This window comes from Balearica regulorum, chromosome 1 (assembly GCF_011004875.1).
Source record: "Balearica regulorum gibbericeps isolate bBalReg1 chromosome 1, bBalReg1.pri, whole genome shotgun sequence".
Lineage (NCBI taxonomy): Eukaryota > Metazoa > Chordata > Aves > Gruiformes > Gruidae > Balearica > Balearica regulorum.
In genome coordinates, this window is record NC_046184.1 from 15,434,435 (window position 1) to 15,454,902 (window position 20,468).

At 42.2% G+C, this 20,468-nt stretch overlaps 1 protein-coding gene and 1 long non-coding RNA gene across 5 annotated transcripts in view; one reads left to right on the forward strand and one right to left on the reverse strand.

Annotated features, from left to right (window-relative positions):
• The first annotated feature begins 1,832 nt into the window (after nt 1-1,832).
• The window catches only part of CDHR3 (cadherin related family member 3), a 43,431-nt gene continuing 24,795 nt past the window's right edge, over nt 1,833-20,468 (forward strand). The window contains exons 1-7 of one of the 4 annotated variants that reach the window (XR_012833279.1): nt 1,833-1,977; nt 5,656-5,858; nt 10,427-10,595; nt 13,247-13,332; nt 15,251-15,345; nt 15,451-15,555; nt 19,215-19,363. Coding sequence is in view for 2 of the 4 variants with exons in the window: in XM_075741591.1 (XP_075597706.1) it covers nt 1,908-1,977; nt 5,656-5,858; nt 10,427-10,595; nt 13,247-13,332; nt 15,251-15,345; nt 15,451-15,555; nt 19,215-19,363 (877 nt within the window). In the remaining 2 variants the exon portion in view is untranslated. The remainder of the gene's footprint in view (nt 1,978-5,655; nt 5,859-10,426; nt 10,596-13,246; nt 13,333-15,250; nt 15,346-15,450; nt 15,556-19,214; nt 19,364-20,468) is intronic. The other 3 variants (XM_075741591.1, XR_012833278.1, XM_075741634.1) reach the window with 3 other exon arrangements.
• Nucleotides 16,157-20,468, reverse strand: part of LOC142599879 (uncharacterized) — a 33,323-nt gene continuing 29,011 nt past the window's right edge. Inside the window, exon 4 of the long non-coding RNA XR_012833284.1 lies at nt 16,157-16,584. This is a non-coding gene — a long non-coding RNA (uncharacterized LOC142599879). The remainder of the gene's footprint in view (nt 16,585-20,468) is intronic.

Below are 20,468 nucleotides of genomic sequence, written 5' to 3' on the forward strand. Positions count from 1 at the left end.
TGGTGTCTCTAAAAAAACCCCAACACACCAAAACCCAACCCCCACAAAATTCTGGCCTAAGAAGTAAGAGAAAGAAAATAAAGGCCAAAATTGTGACCTCTGAATTCTGGAGAAGGCTTGGCTAGTCAGAGCATGGGATGGAAACTCCTCTCACTCAGGCTAGATACTGAACAAATTTAAACATGTAGCTGAAAGATTGGCTACTTTAAAACTTCGCACAGATGTTTCTATAGTTCTTTCAAGATTCAAAGAAAGCAGTATAATGGGATAGATTATACATTACATCTAAAAGGAGAGAATAAAGCTAGCAGCAGCTTTACAGTGTTCTGACAATTAGTAAAAGATCACAAGCTTATTGTACAAGCCTGGTTCATCTCTGTGCACACAGACATCATCTTTGTGAGATGTCCAGTCAGATTGAAAACTTCGTTGTGGACCCAGGAAACGCATATGAAGGGATAGGCAATGATCTGGTAGGTAAAGGGACAGCCTAGACTTTTTGCCAATATAAATACATTTACATTAATATCTTATTAGCATAACTAGGTCATTTGAGGGTGAGGTTTTCTATATATTTTTTTACTAACATAAAGTCTAGGCACACATTTCCTGGGGCAATGGAAGATTAGCTTCCTCAGTACTACAGGTTGACGCAGTGTGTGCTCCCAGGTGATATGGTTGTGGCCACATTCACTTAAACCCAGGCTGCATTTGTACTTGGTAAGGCCCTAGAAGCACTTTAAAGTAGATGCAGATCAACCATCAAATGAATGTTTCTTATGATTCCCCAAACCAGTATCAGATACGTAGGTATGGCTCAATTCCAATCAGTAGATTTTACTGATGCATCTTTTCCAGTTTCATTATACCAGCAGAATCCTCCAGGACACGTCTGTACGGTAGTTTAAGGTACGCATGCAGCAAGCATAGGCAATGCCCGCCCCAGCAGGCAACAAACTAGCTGTTGATGTTCAGCATGTTCAATTAACATGCGCATACTACACAAAACACAGGAGCACAAGACAGAGCTTTCTGAACTACTGTCAGCTTTCACAGGGTGTCATGCAGAACCATTTAGACATGCTAGCTTAGCTCACAAGACGGTATGGTTTCTCCAGAGCTGTGTTAAACCTGAATCTCTAAATTCTACCTCTTAGGAGAGCTGTTGAGTTTGTGTGGAAGTGTTCAAGAATCAACTAGATGAAGCCCTGAGCAACCTGATCTAATTAAGCCAGATTTGAGCAGGGTGTTTGACTAGATGACCTCCAGAGGTCCCTTCCAACCTAAATTATTCTATAAGTTGATGCTGATGCACATCTATTGCATCCAGTTCCAGTATTAGTGTCACCTCTATACCATGCTCCACAAAAAAATAATAGGACTGCCCGTACATTAAAAAAAAAAAAAGTTGCCAGTGCGCTTTGCATAGTGATCCATGCCATTTCTGAGACAGCTACAGCAAAGCTAACTTCATCATGTACATATGCTGCAGTCTGAGAGGAATGAGAAAACTTCCAAGTTCTTGGTTTAAGTAAGAAAGCATGAGTATTGATCCTGGTGTGTGAAGAAAGCACGTCATTTGCCAGAGTGATGAAAGCAGTACGGTATTTCCAGATTTGAACATAGTAGATTCTTTTCATAATGCTTCAATAAATAAGGTGATTGCAATGAAAGGACTATTAATGATTGTTTTCTCAAGTGTGGCCTAGGTCTGTGGATGGAGTGTCAGCAAGGAGCAGTTCTCTGACAAGCAAACAAGCTGACAGTGTTTAGAAACTCCCTTAGAGACACGGGTCCTTTGTTTCGTTTCTCACTCCACAACATGACAAAGAGGAGGAATTTAGGTGGAGCTGATGTAAACTAGGGAAAACATACTGTGATCTTCCTTCAGTTTGCATCCTGGGAACATGAAGGACAGGGTCGTAAAGATGATGGAGAGCATGCTCCTTCTCCTCATTTTGCTGGAAGTAGTATCTGGTAAGAACATGATTTCGTTACATTGCTAAATTTAGAACACTGTTGGCTGTTATACTTTGTCTTGGGAGCTTTATAATACTTATTTAGGGATCAGACAAAGATGGAAAAAATCAAGTAACAATTATTTTCCTACTGAAATAGATTGAGCTCTAGTGGTTACAGCACTATAATGAAGAAGAGAATATGACTCCTTGCTAAGACACTTTGCTGGATGAAGTACTTCTGTGTGCAATAGCCACTGCTCAGTATGACAGTGTTGGAGTGGGAAACGAGGTCAGTTCTCCAAGAAACAATATTTCATATTAATACGCCAGTATTCTCCTTTCTGCCTAGTGGATGAAGGGAAGGTGGTGGATGCAGTTTTTCTGGATTTTAGTAAGGCTTTTGATACTTTCCCTCACAGCATCCTTCTGAACAAGTTGTCCAACTGTGGGATGAGCAGGTTCATGGTGCACTAGGTGAAGAACTGGCCCTTAACAACATGCTTTAACTTTTGGTCAGCCCTGAATTGGTCAGGCAGTTGGACTAGATGATCGTCGTAGGTCCCTTCCAACTGAAATATTCTATTCTATTCTATTCTATTCTATTCTATTCTATTCTATTCTATTCTATTCTATTCTATTCTATTCTATTCTATTCTATTCTATTCTATTCTATTCTATCCTATCCTATCCTATCCTATCCTATCCTATCCTATCCTATCCTATTCCTTTCAAATATTGGTAACATTTCTATTTGTTGAAATAAGCAACCAAACAGAGCCAAACAGAAAAACACCTGTGGAGAATATTAGTAGCGTAATATCAGTGTCATTGCCCAGTGTAAAAACATGGGAGAATTGCGAATATGAATATGTGCACATTAGCAACTTAAAGTAGATCTTCAAACTGTAATGTGTGGTTATTGAGAGAGAAAAGCTTGAAGGCATGACTCAAGCACACTGTAAAGAGTAACAAATCACACACAAATAAGACTTAAATGTACATATACTTCTCAAAGCCAGTCTTATGATAGCTTTGTCTTGGACTCAGCATTTGTCAATGTTTGGGCTTGGTAATTCTGATAAATAATGTGTTAAATTGCTTCAGGCATGTTTTGTTCTCCAAAGTAAGGAGGTAAGCAAAGACTTGTGGATATCGAGGGAGGGCTTTTGTAAAATCAATTGGAAGAAGAAGCCATTTAGATGCAGTACTGAAAATTTCAGTTAAAACTAAAGAGCAAGAAGTAAGAACTTATGATTTAGGAAGACAAATCTTGAATAAATGGCCAATGAAATCTTTAGAGATAATATAAAAATAGCAACTCCTTTCTACATTTCTAAATGTTATAAGTGATTTCAGTGATTTTATGAATGGTTTCCATTAATGAACTGTGGCTTGCTGAGAGAACTGGATTTGCCAGGTACTGTCCAAAGGAGATTATATTCAAAGTTCAGTTCCACTTATGGAAATGTATCCCTGGAAGCCCGTCTCAGCTCAGTCTCATTTGCATGGGCAATTTTTGTTGATAATGTTTTCCAGAATCTGTAAGAACATTGATAAAAACTCCTTCACTGCCTCCTGCTTCCACTGACATAACTCAGTCATGGCTCAGCTGAACTCAGTCCTAGCAGAGTGTGAGTGTGACCTGTTCAGATTAACTCAGAAGTGGTTCCCACCTCACAGTCTCCCACATCCCAGCCTGTACCTCATCCACCTGCAGGGTGTCTCCAAGGCCTTTTTTTTTGCATAAAGGCCAGAGTAATCCTAGCCAGATCAGAGATCCATGGACCTGCTCTATCTGGAATGTGGGATCATGGGAACCTCTATGCAATTGTGGAGAAGTTTCAGGGAAGTGCCTCAGTTCTGCCTCTTACCAGTAAGGCCCTGTGTTCAGAAGAGGTCTTCCCAGAGGCAAACTCTCTCACCACGGTCTAGTATGCCTGGTTCCATGAACAAGACCCCCCGTGCTCCCTCCTTCTCTTCTCCACAATGCAGTAAGTCTTGCAGGCTGCAAGAGGAAGAACTGGAGGTGTCTGATGGAGTCATGCTGCTCTAACAGGTGCTCCAGGAAACCTTGCAAGGACAAGTGCCTCCTGGGGTGGGATGTGGGAAGAAAGGGGACCATGGGACTCCGTGCTTTGTCTCATGAACTCATCTACTGTTATTAGTTTTCCTTTTCATGTAGCAAAGGCACTGGGATCCCAAGTCTTCTCTGTTCCTATGAGGAAGATACTTGAGAGGCCAGCAATAGGAGCAATGTCTCACACAAAGGCCACATATGGTCTATGCCTAAAATGCTCCAAAATTTTGATAGGGATGCAGGGAAACAAGATTTTGGATAGTTGGTCAAAAGTCACCAAGGCTTCTTCTAATATCATTGGAAAGCATTGGAGCTGAACTCTCCCCCTACAGATTAAAGATCCTGCTGCCACTGGAGGAATGGCAATTTGAGTGCCTCTTTGGTAGCTGATGTGGGCCACCCTTTCCCAGACAGATGCGAAGGGGCAAAGGGAGACGGTTCTGCCCCACACCGCAGAGGTGTTGCAAAGCAGCAAATTTCCTCTAGGCATTACATTCCCAAGCTCCAGGCTGAGCCCGGGCATCCAAGCGTAAACATGCTGCAGCCCTTGTGGCCTCAGACTAGTTCCCATAGCAGCTTTTTACTTTGCAGATGCCCAGCAAAAATAAAGACTTCACAGAGCTTTTGGTACAGTAATTGCTGGTGTATGAACAGCTTGGCCAGGCCCTTGAGAGACCAGTATCTACCTCCATCTTGGCACACAGCATGTAGGAAGTTTTACTGAACACAGCCAGCTTTCTTGGCAAGTGTTTTGGACAAGTCAGCAAAGCCCCCTCCCCCAGCAACATTCAGCCCTGCCATAGTCTCATGTTGAGGTACATTACCAGTTTAGGGATGTTTTCTAGACACTGTTCATGAGATAAAGCACTACAGGCCTTTGTTAAAGTAACAAAACCCACAAGCTAAACAGCAGAGCAAGCACGGATTTTGTTTAGGGGAGTCCAGAGGCCTGATGCAGTAGCAAGGAGGTCACATGAGACTCTTAGATACCACAGCACACTGTACTGTTTCAGGTTGCTTTTGGGGGGCCCACATCTGTTCCGTGGAATGGAGGTTGCTCTTCCATGCTCAAAGCAGAAAATGCAACAGCAAAAATCCCAAAGTTGTTGCTAACTCACACCAGTGATGAGCCAGGCATGCACATAGCTGTGCTAGAAACGGAAAGAAGACGGAAAATGGAGGAAACGGGTGCTGCAGATGGCATCGTTCACAAAAAAAAATGTTTTTTTAAACATCCAAGTCTGTGTGATTCAAGGTGCTTTTTGATATGATTAGTGCACAGAGGCAGCAATTAGCACAGGGAGGTGAAATGAAATAATAGAAACGTGTTTGGTTTCTTTGCTTCTATATAAAGGCATATATGAAGGCAAATGATGCAGTAAAAATAGTACTTTAACATCAGCCACTCTAGATGACAATATTATAGTTCCGAATTAGAGAAAAGATTGATTCTTTTGTCATTAGCACTGGATTTACTACCGTGCAATGCCACCATTCATAAGCAAAAAAAGAATCAGGCCATTTTGTGCTCAGTAATGGCAGCTCTTGGCACAAGCTGTGTGCTCCTGCTAGCCTAAGATTCCCAGAAGTAATTTTACATTCATTTTCATCTTGCAGGAAGAAGAACCCAGTTGCTTAAGGGCTTACCTGCAACAACCACTGTTGAAGAAAATGCAGCAGCTGGTGTTTCAGTTTATACCTTTAATGTAACAGTTTCTCCATTGTCTTCTGAAGGTGTTGCAATACCTCCTACCATAGTAAATTCAAATCCACTTACAGAGGCTTTTGATATTGAATCAAAAGGAGATCTCGAATACAGGGTGAGTTTTACGTTTAGCTTGAGCAATGTTCAGTCATGTAGACTGATGTTTCCTGGATTACTGAGCACTGACAGTGCACAGTGACTCATCTTTTAATCAGAAAAGAGTTGCAAATGCAGACTGTGGTAGTATTTGGACATGCTGTAATAGATATGACAAATGAGTAGCAATAGTGATTATAATTTTTAATTGCATCTAGGCAAAAACCACCTATCATAATAATTCCATTTATTCTGTGTTAGAAAAAAAGTGATTTTTGGAAAATAAGAGGTGAATAAGGACATATAGGTCCTGCTTCTGGTTTGAGGATTTGTCCGTAGTTTTTCAACTTAATTTATATGAAGTCACTGTGAATTTAAAGTGGCTTAGTTAAACCACATGCAGCTTCTGTTTTGCCACTCTCACCTAGAATTAAAATGAATTTGACTCACTTCCAAAATAAAGTAAGCTGAGTCAGATCAAAGTCATATTTAATTCTGAACAAAGGCTGTGACACACGAGGAAGTTATCTTGAGGTAAGAAGTTATCACACTTCCACGCATCTGTGATCTATTTCTGTCTATTGCGTGTTCTTGTCCTATGGCAAATGCAAAGCAATTTCTATTAGTTCAGGCTAATTTTCATTGCTGGATAAATTAGCAAGTGTTAGCTCACATTTCTCAGTGGCAATAAGTGTTCAGACGCGTGATAATTTGTCATCCCATTGTAACTCACTTGTATGTCTGAGCCTGAACAGTGCCACTGAAGATAGTCTTTAAAAGCTATGGATAGACATTGAGTAGAGACTTAAAAAGTTAATATGAATACATTTGTCTGGGTGTTTCCAAGGAAGTTCAGGTTTTCACAGAACTGATACAAGGGCTTTTTTCTTGTTCTCTTTGCTAATGTTTCTGGGAGAAAATTTGGGTAAAGTAAGACTGTGACCCCAGGTGGATGCGGCTCATTTATCCAGCCTGCCTGGGGGAGCTGCTGCTATTCCCGTGCTCCAGCCTGCCAGCAGAGTACAAAGCTCAGTTGTGCCAGCTCTGCTGGTTCTTTAGCTGCTCCCCAGCCAGATCAGTGAAATGGTCAAAAAAACTCCCTAAAAAAGCCCTTTTTCACCTGTGAAGCATACGATGTGGCTGCACAAACTGGCTCAGCTTGAGGGAATGTGGTACCTGCTTGTTCCTGTCCCATGTCATCTCTATACTGTGCAGCAGCAGCATTTTATGTTGCTGCTTGTTGAGTGGGACTGAGAGTCTGGAGGAAAAATAACCCTCCAAATAGATAAAAAGTCTCTTCTTGATTTTTTTTCACAGCAGGAATGATGGAGAAATTCTTGCTCTAGCACAATGCAGACAGTGACATGAGGATGCAAATGAATGGCCAAGGAAGGTGTAGGCTGGAAACTGCTTCTTCCAAAGTGCCAGTTTATATTCATTTCATACCACAACCCCATTACTCGAATGGCCTTTCAGCCTTTGTACGTCTTGCTTGCACTGTAGCTGTTTTCAGGTTTCCTAACTCACTCGAGGGACTGGAACAAAGAGATTGGGCCAGTGAATGTCAGTGATGAGAAAATCATAAAGAAAGCTACATACAAATTCTGCAGATTAGTAGTTGAGTGTTAATTACTACTCATAAGGCAAAGATAAATAAACATGAGTGTTCTTAGTTAATTTATTTGATGAACATTGCTACTTTTAATTATTTATGCTATGTTGTAGAAGATCTGTACAATATTTTGCAAAAGTGATGTGATCCAAAATAAGATACCTCAGCTCTACCTACAGCCATTAACTCTTTGCTAAGATATAGAAAAAGACAATATTTCTTGTATGAATTATGGGGTTTGCAGGTTAGCTAAGTATCTGTTAACACATGCTCTTTTGTATTTATGAAGCACATTTACTCCTGTTGCAGCAAGTCAATGCAATATCACATTTCTTGATAAGCTTTGAGATTTCTGACAAAGTCACAGTTTCTAAGATCTAAGCCCTGGCTTTTCCTCCTTGCCTTACTCTTGTTTGAAGAATTGCATGGGCAGAAGATGTGTTGAATGCATGAAAACTTACTACTGCCTGAAACTACCTCGATGCTGTTAAGTGATACTCCCCTTGCATCCTGGGAGTGAAGAGGGGGAGTAGGAAGCAGTGAAATTCTCAGGTGGAATGAGGGGTAGATAGTTATGGGGTGACTCTAGACCCCCTTTCACAAAGTCTGCAGCTGCTTCAGGTGTGTGCAGTGCTGCCTTTAACAGTAAGCATTGCCCCTGTCTGGAGGAGAGGTGATCTGTGGCTCACAGATTATGCCAGTGGCTAGCTGTCCTCAAATGCAATCTAGATTCACATCTTCACTTGCAAGGTCTCTATAAAGGAGGGTGGAAGATGTGTATTTAGGCAGTCTGTCTGTAGGTGCAACACCAATGAAAATATTTGGCTGGGAACTGGAGGGGTAATCCCCAGAGCACAAAATTTCTGCTTAGAATTGGACAGTTTCTCATTCTGAATTCATTGCATCTGTTTACTATATTTAGAACTTCAGCAAAAATTCATTTTGGAAAGCAACCTTCCCATTGGTGTTACAAGCTTTTGTAGGATGTTTCTTCTGAGTTAGCATCACTTTTATGGAAAACTGCTATTTGCATAATATAGGAGAGGAGGAGACCATCCAGGACACAGTTGTTTTTTCTCCTGCAGTATTGTAACAAAGAGATCCATGAGGTTCCTGAGAGCAGCTGTTTCACATGCTAGAAGGCATAAAACGTTTCTGCCTCTGTTCACTCTCCTCCAACTGTTCACTCTCCTCCAACTGTCTTTGTTAATTGGCTCTATTTTGGCTTCTATCTTCTAATTGTACTGACATCACTTTCACATTTGTTCTCTGGCCATGGCATCTCATCTAAAATCAAGGATTTCGCGGTTCCTGTGAGAGCAGCCGGCTCATGGTGGGTCTCTTCCGTGTCCCTGGCATTTTCCTGCGTCTGGAAAGTCAGGAAACCCCCCTGTGCACCTAGATCTGCTGCTTTGTTGTGGGTCAGGCTGGCACCGGAGCTGCACTCTTCGGCAACTGTCCTGTGAGGGCAGGTGGAGAGAGTTGGGATTGTTCAGCCTGGAGAAGAGAAGGCTCCGGGGAGATCTAATTGCAGCCTTCCAGTACCTGAAGGGGGCCACAGGAAAGATGGTGAGGGACTGTTTATGAGGGAGTGTGGTGACAGGACAAGGGGTAATGGGTTTAAGCTGAAGGAGGGTCGATTTAGATTAGATGTTAGAAAGAAATTCTTTACTGTTAGAGTGGTGAGGCACTGGAACAGGTTGCCCAGAGAAGCTGTGGATGGTCCCTCCCTGGAAGTGTTCAAGGCCAGGTTGGATGGGGCTTTGGGCAACCGGGTGTAGTGCAGAGCGTCCCTGCCCGCAGCAGGGGGGTTGGAACTAGATGATCTTTGAGGTCCCTTCCAACCCAAGCCATTCTATGATTCTATGATTCTATGATTATATGATTTATTTCGTTCTCCTTCTGCATTCTCTCCAGGCTCCTCCACTTTGTGGTAGCGTGAATTACACTGACATGCTCCTTGTCACACACACTTGTGAGCCCCAGTTCTTCTCCTTCTCCAGTTCCACAGCACCCCTGCTATTGGTGTTCAAGCTTCAGAGTTTTTTAGCTACACAGCAAATTTAACAGTCACCTTTTCCTTTCTTGTACAAGAAAGGAAAGTTCTTATTTCTTTATTAGTTTCAGCAGTGAATATCATGGCATATAACTTTCAGCATCCTGCTGTTGCTCTGGACTCATCTTAAATCTAAAATGAATGTATTCAATGTTTTTCCATGGAGTGTCAGTCTTTTGCTTGTACATCTTCTGTGTTAAGAGGTGATGTGCAGAGTTGGAAGTCTTAAAAAACCTGAAACACAACAAAGCAAATGTTTGCTTTACTGATCTTACAAAACTTAAAGCCTATGTTATTTTAGAATTAGTTCAATATTTTCACCACACAGTTCTCATACAGTATGTTCATGCAGCTCTCCCCTTTCTTTGGTTTCCTGCAAGTCTTCTCCCAGACACAGCTTATACAAGGAAGGGGCTAGTACCTGCCAGACTATACAGCCTCCTGCCCCCACAGTCCTTATTGCAAGTAAAAGGTCTTTCCCCTCATGCTCCTGACTCACAGAAATAGTGAAGCTGCTCTTGTGTCCTGCAGGGCTTCCTCCCAGTTTTCAATCTCATCACTCCTCGACTAATCCTGCAGCTTGGTCTGTAAAGGTCAGGACTTGGCACAGGCAAGTTCCTGCAAGATGTGGTCCTGACCTTGAAGGCAAAGCCTTGCCTGTGAGGCAGGATAGCTCCTACCAGGCGTTCACCTCAAACTGTCCCTCACACGAGGTCTTTGAGTTGCTTCATGAAGCCACAACATTTTGGTCTTTCCACTGTTTTTCTCACATTTCTGCCACTGACAAGAAATGTGCCAGCAAATAGAAGATGATCTAAAATACTCATTGCTTACTGATGTGTAGTGTCCCTTTACTTGTATTCACTCAAATAGACTATATCTCTTGCATCATGTGCTAATAATATTTTTTCCTTTCCAGGTTGTAACCACTGGAAACCCTGTCCTAGATTATGAAACTATGCCAAAGAGATTTGATTTACAGATTTTTGTTGAAGACACAACTGGGAGGACTGACCTTAACATACTGACTGTCCAAGTAACAGATAAAAATGAACGTCCTGTATTTCGAGGAAATATGGCAATTCAAAGTAAGATAATGGTGGTATTTGAAAAGAACAATATTTGAAAAGATGACATTAGACTAAAAAGAACTACAGCTGCATACAGTGCCTGGAGCTAAAGTGGTCTAAGCATTTTCCTTTAGGAACACAAGGGAGGAACAGGACACTTTTTATCAGAGCTTTATTTTACACAAATATTTGGTGTGCTTCATCTCTCGAAATTCCCTTTTATTTTTCTTGAAGCTCTGACCAAAGATGATTTAACCATTTTGAAGCACCTGAAGAATTAGAAGGAAGAAAAGAGGGTTTTATACCAATAAATATATAAGTTCTTTTTTTTTTTTTTTTTGATGAGATGAATACCTACCTTGAGTTATGTATTAGAAACTTGAAGTTTGGTGGGGATATAACCACTGAGTATGGGTACATGTTTCAGTAGTTTGTTGAAAACTGGACTGATTTGGAAAAGCAAGATAAATCTAAATAAATGTATATTGTGTATGTGCAAGAATTTCTGAGGGAAAATGATAAAAACATTGCCAATGTTTTACACCTGTATATTGTATTTGCACCTGCACATGAGAAAATAAGTGGAAAATCAGTTTGAAGAGTGAGATCTCAGAGATTGTGATCTATGGTGGTGTAAATGGAAAGAGGCCAAGAGCTCTGTCTCCTATGCGTGGGGCATACGGCGTTAACTTTCAGACTGTGGACAAAGGTGCAATGGGAAGGAGTCTGCAGTAGCGTTAGGAATGAGGCTGGAGTGTGGGGACCCCAGCGGTTGTCAGCGCAGGCTTTGCATGCCATGCCGTACCTAATGCAAGTGACAATGCCATCAATAAAAAGGATAGGAAATAATTGTCTTTTACACTCTGAGCAATCTTATCTTGTTCATTTGCTAATGAGAGGATACTTGGAAAAATTGTATCCTGAGGCAGCAGAGTATAGTGATGTATTTATTATGTGTTCACACACAGATAGAACAGGCCAGGTAGTGAGTAAAAATATGCTCTTATTATTTCATAGAATCATAGAATCATAGAATGGTTTGGGTTGGAAGGGACCTCAAATATCATCTAGTCCCAACCCCCCTGCCATGGGCAGGGACACCCTCCACTAGACCACGTTGCCCAAAGCCCCATCCAACCTGGTCTTAAACACTTCCAGGGATGGGGCATCCACAACCTCATGTGGTACTGAGAGCCTGTTTGAAGTCTTGATATTCTAACAGCACCGTATGGAAGAGCATTCAATAATTCAAAATTCATTTTCCCCAATTTTTGAAAATATCAAACTGTGATCCATTCACGGTAGGTATTCAGAGCTGGCTGCCGACCCTCCCTAGCAGCAGTATTATGTAGGCTGCGACTGGCAGCCCTTGGAGCGGTCAGTGGTGCAGCACGGCTGCAGCCTTGGCTTCTGACTGCTGCAGAGGGCAGGGCTTGTCTGCCCAGAGGGGTTCAGCCCAGGCCCACTCAAATTCAGCCCACTTCACTAATGCCTCCGAAACATATTGACGTTCCTGCTTCCATACAATACTTAGTTTGTAAAGCAAATTAGCTTCCCCTAGGGAAGAGGCTGTGTCGTCTTCTCAGTATAGCTGGTGTCTTGCATATCATGGGTGCTGCTGAAATCTAATAATAATTAAATGTGACACTTCAGGGGATTGGCACAGCATGAAACACACTCTACGTGGGAGCTTGTTACAAATAAGTGCATCAGCTTAACTCTCAGCTAGAGCTGTCATAAATTGGTGAGCACAGATGTCTGATCTGCCTAACTGTGTGGCTTTAGTTAACAGTACCAGCTACAATTAGACGCTAATTGCGCATTCGCTGGTTATGAAAAAGCATCTCCCTCTCATTAAACTTTATATTCATATTATTGTCCTCTGGGAACAACTCATTACGCTGCTCTGGGATTCCCACTGCTCTGATGAGAAGCAGCAGTCAGCAGGGGTCACAGTGGAAATTAATAGTCCAGAAACAGCAGGTCCAGCAGACACAAAAGGGCATAAAGCAAATAATGTGATCTAAAGATCTGTTGTTCTGTTAATCACTCTACCCAAGGAGAGATAAGCCTGTTGCCAGTGGCCCAGTATGGGATAGCCCAGCTGTGAGAATTCCTGGCATGGAAAGAAATACACCTTGCACTGAGTTAGCACCCTTAATCAGGCAAAAATTTAAGTTAATGTAGACCATCCACTGTTTATGTATCTCACAGGTGTGAAGGAAAAGCAGAAATTAAGAGGAAAGGCTCTGAGCTCTCCTGGCAGGGGACAGGAGGTGGACAGGGAGGGGATGGCTGTGAGGACCTAGCACAGGGCTACGTTCCCCCCATCTGCATAGTAAAGAAAGACACAGGTGTATCCCAAATGCACCATTTTACTCCATACCCCATAAGCAGCTCAAGATAGGCTGTGTGTAAAGGTCAGTCTTTCTCCAGAAGGCAGAATTCATATTGCAGCTCACAGTGATGGTTGCCTGTTTACAGATATGCAATTGGTTTCTTTTTATCTTTTGAGTATTTATGCTCTTTGTGATGATTTTGGACTTACATTTGTGAAGTGAGATGTAGCAGGCAGTAATACATCTGGACAGCTTCAGTGTATCAGTATGTTTGCTGCTGTGTCCTTTATACTTACACAATTAACACTGAGTACACTTATGTCCATGCAGCTGTAACAATCTATGTCTTGGAAGGAACACCTCCGGAATGCATTTACCAAGTTGATGCAGCTGATCCTGAAAATGCTGAACTCAAAGTAAGTTGTATTAAAGAGAAAAAAAACCCAAATCAGAGATGATATAATCCACAGTATCTGAAATGCTAATTGCCAGCATCTTTCAACAACTTCTTCCCTTATGAAGAGCACAGGAAAAGGTTTAGTCTGGAAAAAAAGAACCATTTTCAATAATAAACTAAGAAAACCCACCCTCGGTGTTTGGACACAAATTGTATTTTGAGTTCTGAGTCCTCCAAAATTAAGGGATATTGAAGGCAGAGTTTGATATAGTTAATCAGACATACAGTAGAAATTGTGTCTCTTGTTTCTTTAAATAATGGCTTGCAAAACATTTCTTGTAGGTGAGAGTGACTAAAAGTAAATAAAATTTTTAACCTTCTGTATTGCAATGTAAATTATTTTAAATAAGACAGTAAGGAACTTGCTTACAAGGCAACTGAATCTCATCTTTTTTGACAATCCCAGGGCAAACTGTGACCTTCAGTTAAGAAAATGTGTTAGCTGATCTGAAAATACTCTTGGTATCAGCAAAAATTTCTGGAAAGTGATAAGTTTGTTTGCAGACAGGGGAAGAGTAACTGCACTTACCTAAGAATTAGGTTGTAGCTTTGCTTTATTGGCTTTGGCTTTATAAAAGACAGCACGTTCAAGAACTGAACCTGAAGATGCTACTTCAATGTGCAGCGTTATTCAAGAGAGCAATTAGCTTGAAGTCTGTCCTCAGGCTTTGCCCAATCAAACCACCAAACCTGAGCTGGTGAGGCCTGGCGTTTAGCTCTCCTTTGTTTCTGAAAGCAGCTGCAGGGAGTTCCACACGCCTTCCAACCCCTGATAAATCTCAGGCACAATAAGAAGCTGCAAATATAGAAGTGCTAGGTGACAGGTAAAGTAATGATCCAGAGAGGGAATTTAGAAAGGTCAGCTGGCAAAAAAATGTTAAAAGAGTTGTGATCACCAGCTTTTTTTAAAGCAATTTAAATTAAATATATCATTGCAGGAGGCAAGTTGTTTCACTCAGCTCTCTGTACCTCCTGTTTTCTTTCCTAAAGGTAACGCTAGAGCAGTTGCATCCCCTGGACAGATCTGCTCAGTGGATTTTGCTGATAACTTGTACAGTGCATGACCCTCTGATGTTGCATACTTCAGACTTTATGGGTATTATTAGCACTTGCACTAGCAAAGGAAATGTCCTTGAGGACTTACTGGTGATGGCTTGGTGTGTGGAAGGTAGCGGGGAGGATGTGATGGGTGTGTAGTAGCTACCTCGTGGCCACAGGGAGCAGGATGCTGCCTTTCTCCCTACTGTGTACAGTGCTGGGGTGCTCAGCTCCCTCCCACACACATTTGTGTTGTGCAGTGCACAAAGTAGCTGCTGCTACACGCTACCACTGAGCAGCTGCGTTAACACCAGGCCGTTGTGAACACCCTTCAGCCTCACGCACCCTGTGAAAGTCCACTCTCCCCTCCCTGGCCTCTCCCATCGTCTGGACCCCCAGACTTCATTGCCTCCTACATGGCTCGTCTTATGTCCCCCAAATTGAGTCTCACTCCTTCTTTCACTCTTCTCATTTGAGGATATACTCTGCTGCCACCACAAAGCTGATTTTTGCCTTCTGCGCTGTGTCTCTGCTGGCTGGCCTCTATGTTCAACTCATTGCAGACTGGAGTTCACCGAGGTAGAGAATAGTGTGGGCTTTAATGTCGTTCAATGGCTGCGACCCTCCACTGGCGGGCAAGCGAGGCACGAGGACCTAGTTTGAGCTGCTTCAGCTCAGATGATTAGGGCTTGTGCTGGCATCTGTATGTCAGCCTGTTTCATTATACCAAGTTTGAGGCAAATGCTGTGCTATATAACTCAGCCCATTCTACAAGGCAAGGAATACGTTGAGGTATGTTTAAAGACACAAAGACTAATTCCTTGCTCTCTTCATTTCAGTATTCACTGCTCCCCGCACCAGTGCCATTCGTGGTCTTTGAAAGCGGAGCCATTTTTTCCACAAAAGAATTTGATTATGAGAAGGATCCACACTGGTGAGGATATATTTTATTCTTGTGGTCTATTAGCTTACTGTAGGCAGAGAAATGTTTTTCTACATAGCCACAGAATGATTCTTGTTTTGTTTTCTTATTTAACAGTTACTTTTTAAATGTAACAGTGACAGATCCAGAAGGACTCAACTCGACTAAAACAGTGAATATAAATATAATTAACATCAATGATGAAAGACCTTACTTTACCACGTGAGTGAAAAACTTCCATTGTACTCAAAATGTAAATGTTTTCCCAGCTTTACTGCTTTGGCACCAATGAGAGGGTGTAACATAAGGGCAAGTAAATATAACAACAAAATACTACTGAAAACAGTATTTTCATTTTGTTATGATTCCTGTTATTTTACTGGAAAGCTTTGCCCTCATTTCCCTCTTTTATTCTTATTTATATTCTTAATAGTTTCAAGTTTTCTAGGCTCTCCCTTCATGCTAAGAGCAGCCAAACAAGCTTGTTGTACTTGTTGGCATTTAGAGAGGTTAAACTTATGCAAAGACCTTTGGACAAGTTCAGACGAGATGAATTTTGCCCTGTGTGGATACAATCATATGGAATTTACCCTTCATGCAGATGTGCACTTCACCATAATGATGTTTATTCATGCAGAAATATCTAGACATAAAAAGGTCTCACTTTTGATCTGTCTTCCTCTTCTTCCCAGACACTTACTCTTGCAAACAATCCCGGTGATCTTTGAAACGTTGCCATCTCTTACTGTGTCGTAAGCAGGAAATTGTGTCATAACACACAAGTCAGCAATAGCTTTTGAAGACTAATGGAGTTTTAGTTGGAAGCAGGAATATTGTTGAAAATTTGAAAAAATGGGAAAGAATATACATGTGCCACCAGCAGGCTGTTTTGCGGTGGGAAGCATGATGTGCAATTGTTTCTGAAGCAGGAGCTTGACAATTATTACAGTCTATCTGATTCTGTTGTTGATTTGTCTTTGTCACTTGTATGAGACGCTGATTTGATTCAAGACACTCTCTTTATGTCTGCTGATCCTGAGGGTCTACAATGTCCCTGGTGAGAATATTTATGATGGCTGCTCTCCTGCCATCTATGCAAAGGAGAAGACAGTGTAGCACCTGGGCCATGCCAAGAGGTTTCCAGCCACTTGTTTGGAGCAATCTTCTGGGTGCTTTGTGGAGTCAGAGCAATGCATGGCTGCTGGGCTGAGGCCAAGGATCTGGACCTTGCTGGGTAAAGGGCTGGAGAATCTGAAGAAACAGAAGGATGAAATGTTAGAAACAGACATGGATTTTTTTGTGTGTGTTTTGCTACTTATTTAATACTTGAACTTCGTATCTGCAATAATCAATAAGGTTCACAGCTCGCTCCATGTTACTGTACTGCTACAAGCAGGAGGAATCCTCTTCCCAGTGCCAACATTTGCACATTGTGTTCTAGACTGATTATTTCCTCCAAATGTTGCCATTTCTGTTTATTTATCCTTATGTCTGGAATGCTAAAGGAGCTCTTTTAAATATTTATCTATTTATTCAAATTAGGGAAAACTGCAGTAACTTGAGCATCCATAACACCTAAGGCCTAAGACTCAGTTCTCACGTGGCACAAGTAAGGCCTGGTATTTGTTCGAATTTTCTCACTTTTAGATTGACACTACAGACCAAAACCAGCATCTCAGTTCATAAAGAACTTTAGATTAAATTACACTTCATGATCTGTCCTCCGTATGCACACGTATGGCCTCTCCCCAGATAAAATGTGAGCTGCATGCTGGGGCTATGTACTTTCTGATACTGTAATAATTAGTACTGGTTTGGGAGCTGGGGAAACTTGACAAGTTAGCAAACCTTCTTTATTTTCTCCCGATCAAAGTTGTCAAGAAGAGAGTTTCAAAGGGTCTTCTTATTTGTTCCCGTAGTATATGCAGGCACATCTGTTTTTGTTGTTCACAACACTACATTGGCATTCAGCCTTTTGAAATTCTGGCTGTTAAAATCAGTGGAAAACTTGTGGACTTGGGAAAACAAAGGAGAAGACAAGAAAACAAACAGATACTTCCTTCACAATTACACTGCAGTGTCTAAAAGGTCTGCGTGAACCATCCTGTAAAAATTCACTGGCAGGTGGCAGGCAGATGGACAACAGGACACAGCCCAGACGTAGCTGCATAGGAAGTGACCCCAACTCCTCCCCAGCTGTACGAGTACTCGGAGCTACGAGCACGTGCTTGAAAACATCCCGTTTCTTCCCAAGAGGTTGTGGGGACTGAACAATGGCTCATGAAGGGTGCAGGAGGGCTGTTAGGGCTGTGAAGTTGGTGCTGTGGTGAGTTTGCTGTCCACAAAAAGGTCAGAGTTGTGGTCCCTGTGGGCACGGGGAGTTCCCTACTTTGAGCTAAAACCAGGTAGAACTGTCCCTCCCATATTCCCCAGTGATCAGAGAGGCATTTTGGAATGGCGTTTCTGGCAGCAGTGAGGGAGATCTGTTGCTATCTGTTTTGCTTCTGAGTGACTTAGGAAGGAGCAACAGGAGAACAAGGAAGGAAGAGATCCAACGCCAAGAGTGAGATAGAAATTTAATACATGCACTGACTCCGCAGCCTTCACAACCTCCTTGTTTACTTCCGGCTGAACGTTAGGTGTTTCTACTGGGAAAACCCTATGTGAATTCTCTCTTGTATGCCTTCCTCTTTTCATAAGAGCGGACAAAACAGTTGAAGGTACTGTGTCTTCTTAACCATTTTTAAAATTGCAAGTGGAGACCTGGAGGCATGAGATCTTCTGTCTCTGCAATTTTCTGCTCCAATTGCTAAGTACCTCACGATGTTGGTTTTCAGAGGACGATGAAGGGCTCATGCTTTCCTAAACTGGGAACTATAGACTAGTCAATTAGCTAAGTGGTGGCATAGGAAGTTTAAAATGTGCAATAAAAAAGATTCAGTCTTGAAACATACTCCTAATGCTTTTCTGAACTTTTGAGCACCTTCAACTCCCTTTGATTTCTATAAGCAGGAGATGTTTGTGTGTTTGTGTGTGTTTCAGCAGAGTAAATCAGCCTTCATAAATTCCTTGCACAGTTTTTGTGTGCTTGCCCATGCCTGTTTTTCCATGTGGTTCAAATACCATAATTGCATACCTGAGTACCCGTGTTAAGATGCAACTGCAACCTTTATAAGCAATCCTGCACAATTGCCTGCCAGACTATATCTGAGCCATAAAACTCACTGAGGTAATGGGAAATTTGGGAGCACTGGCATACTAAGCAGCAGCAGCAAAGAAATATTTTCTCTACGTAAAATGAATCAGACAGAGAGATGTTGCTGGGAGTTTGGAGCATGTTCATCTGGTGGGCACCCACAGGAGTGCTCTTCCCTGCCTCCACCTACCACAGGGGCACCTCAGCTTTTTGGTAATATTGTTGTCCCCCAAAAGCCTCCAGCATTCATTCCAAAATATGATTAATTACATTACTGCTTCTGTTTTTGTTTTTCTCTTGCAAAATGAAGGAATTAAAACAAGTGGCTTTACCAGCCTCTGGCTCTGTGGGGAGATGGACTGCATGACTTAACAGCCCCTTCCACCTTCAGCTTCCATAATTCTGTGAAAGTCAAATTGCTTTTACTGTGAAAAAGTTGCGAGGGGAAGGACACTTACTTGTGTGACTATGTCATGCTTTATGGCCACATACCAGTTTAGCTATTGCTACACATCCAGCTGGCAGAACCAGTGACTGGGACGTTTACCCTGACATGCAAATAGCCATCGCTGAGCCCAGCGTGACCACGGCTCTGCTGCTACAGTTGGCTGCTCAGCTAAGTCAGTGATCAGCTGCCCTTGCACACACGGATGTGTGCTTTGCTGAATTTTGTTTTATCTTGTAGAAAACAAAGAATCTACAGGATTCCAGAGGAGCAAAGCCCAGGCACTGTTGTTGCCAATATAACAGCTAAAGACCCTGATGATGAAAACTCTCTCAGCAGACTTTTCTACAGCATCCAGTCTTCTGACAGATATTTCTCCATAAATCCATGTAAGACAAACAAAACCGTGCCTTCTGACATCCAAATAAGAGAGTGGCCACTTTGGAGAAAATGTTTTTGCCTTAGTTTTAAAGTGACTATTCTGTGGCTACCCCTAGAAATAAGAAACTCTCAGTACATTATTAGGGTCAAATTCTTCAGTCAGCTGACCAAGATTCAGTAAAATATCTTTAAGAAAGTAGAGTAAAGGTGACTTATAGACAAATATTGACTTATGGCTGGAGGGTGACAGTCCCTTGGGTGGAAGTAAGATTAGCTGTCTTCTTTTTAATTTCTGAGGACTGCGGTGACCTTTCTGGGGCTTTTGGAAGAGTGGCACATAGTTAGACCAAAGTGTGCTCTCTCCTGCCTGAAATCTGCTCTAGCATTGAGGTGCATAGCAAATCTGCACCTCAACATCACTGCTTGATTCATGACCCTCCTCAGGCAAGGCCATCCAAGAGAGTCCTCTCTCTCATGCTGGTCCTGTCTCCCCATGTTAAATCGGGTGCACCGTCCAGTGCCCTGAGGTTTTTGCTCCAGGGCGGGTGGTCAGTGACTGCTTTGCTCTTCGTCTGCTGTTGCTTTAGAACTGCTTATCACAGCTGTAAGAGATGCCACACAACACAGTGCTGTGGGGGATCAGGGTGATCCTTAAATGCTTTGGATTCCCTATGTCGTTTGGCCAGATATGCCACCCTCCCCCTCAATTACACTCCAAAACACAAAGGATATATAGGCAGGTCCTTTACCTCCTTTGTGCTCTGGGAATATATTGTGCTGTGCTATAAAAACCTTCTCTTTTTCAACAGAGGCTAACAGAAGTGAAAAAAAATTTTAAGTGAATGGCTGACCAGAGCACTTGGCACAATCTGTCACAGTTAAGAGCAGCTCTGTTGATGTGTGAGTAGATTTAGAGGTGCTGAAGGATGCTTGAATGATAACAGCAGAAAGGAAAGCGATCTTCCTAGCTAGAGAGTAAGGACAGCACAGGCATTAGCAGCTCATTGTCCTTGATGCTCTGTGAGTGCACTCAAATCTGACTTGCACTAGCTTTTTGAGAGCTTAAGAGAAATCTAACTGCTTTCCAGGCCCTCTGCTGAGGCCACGTATGGC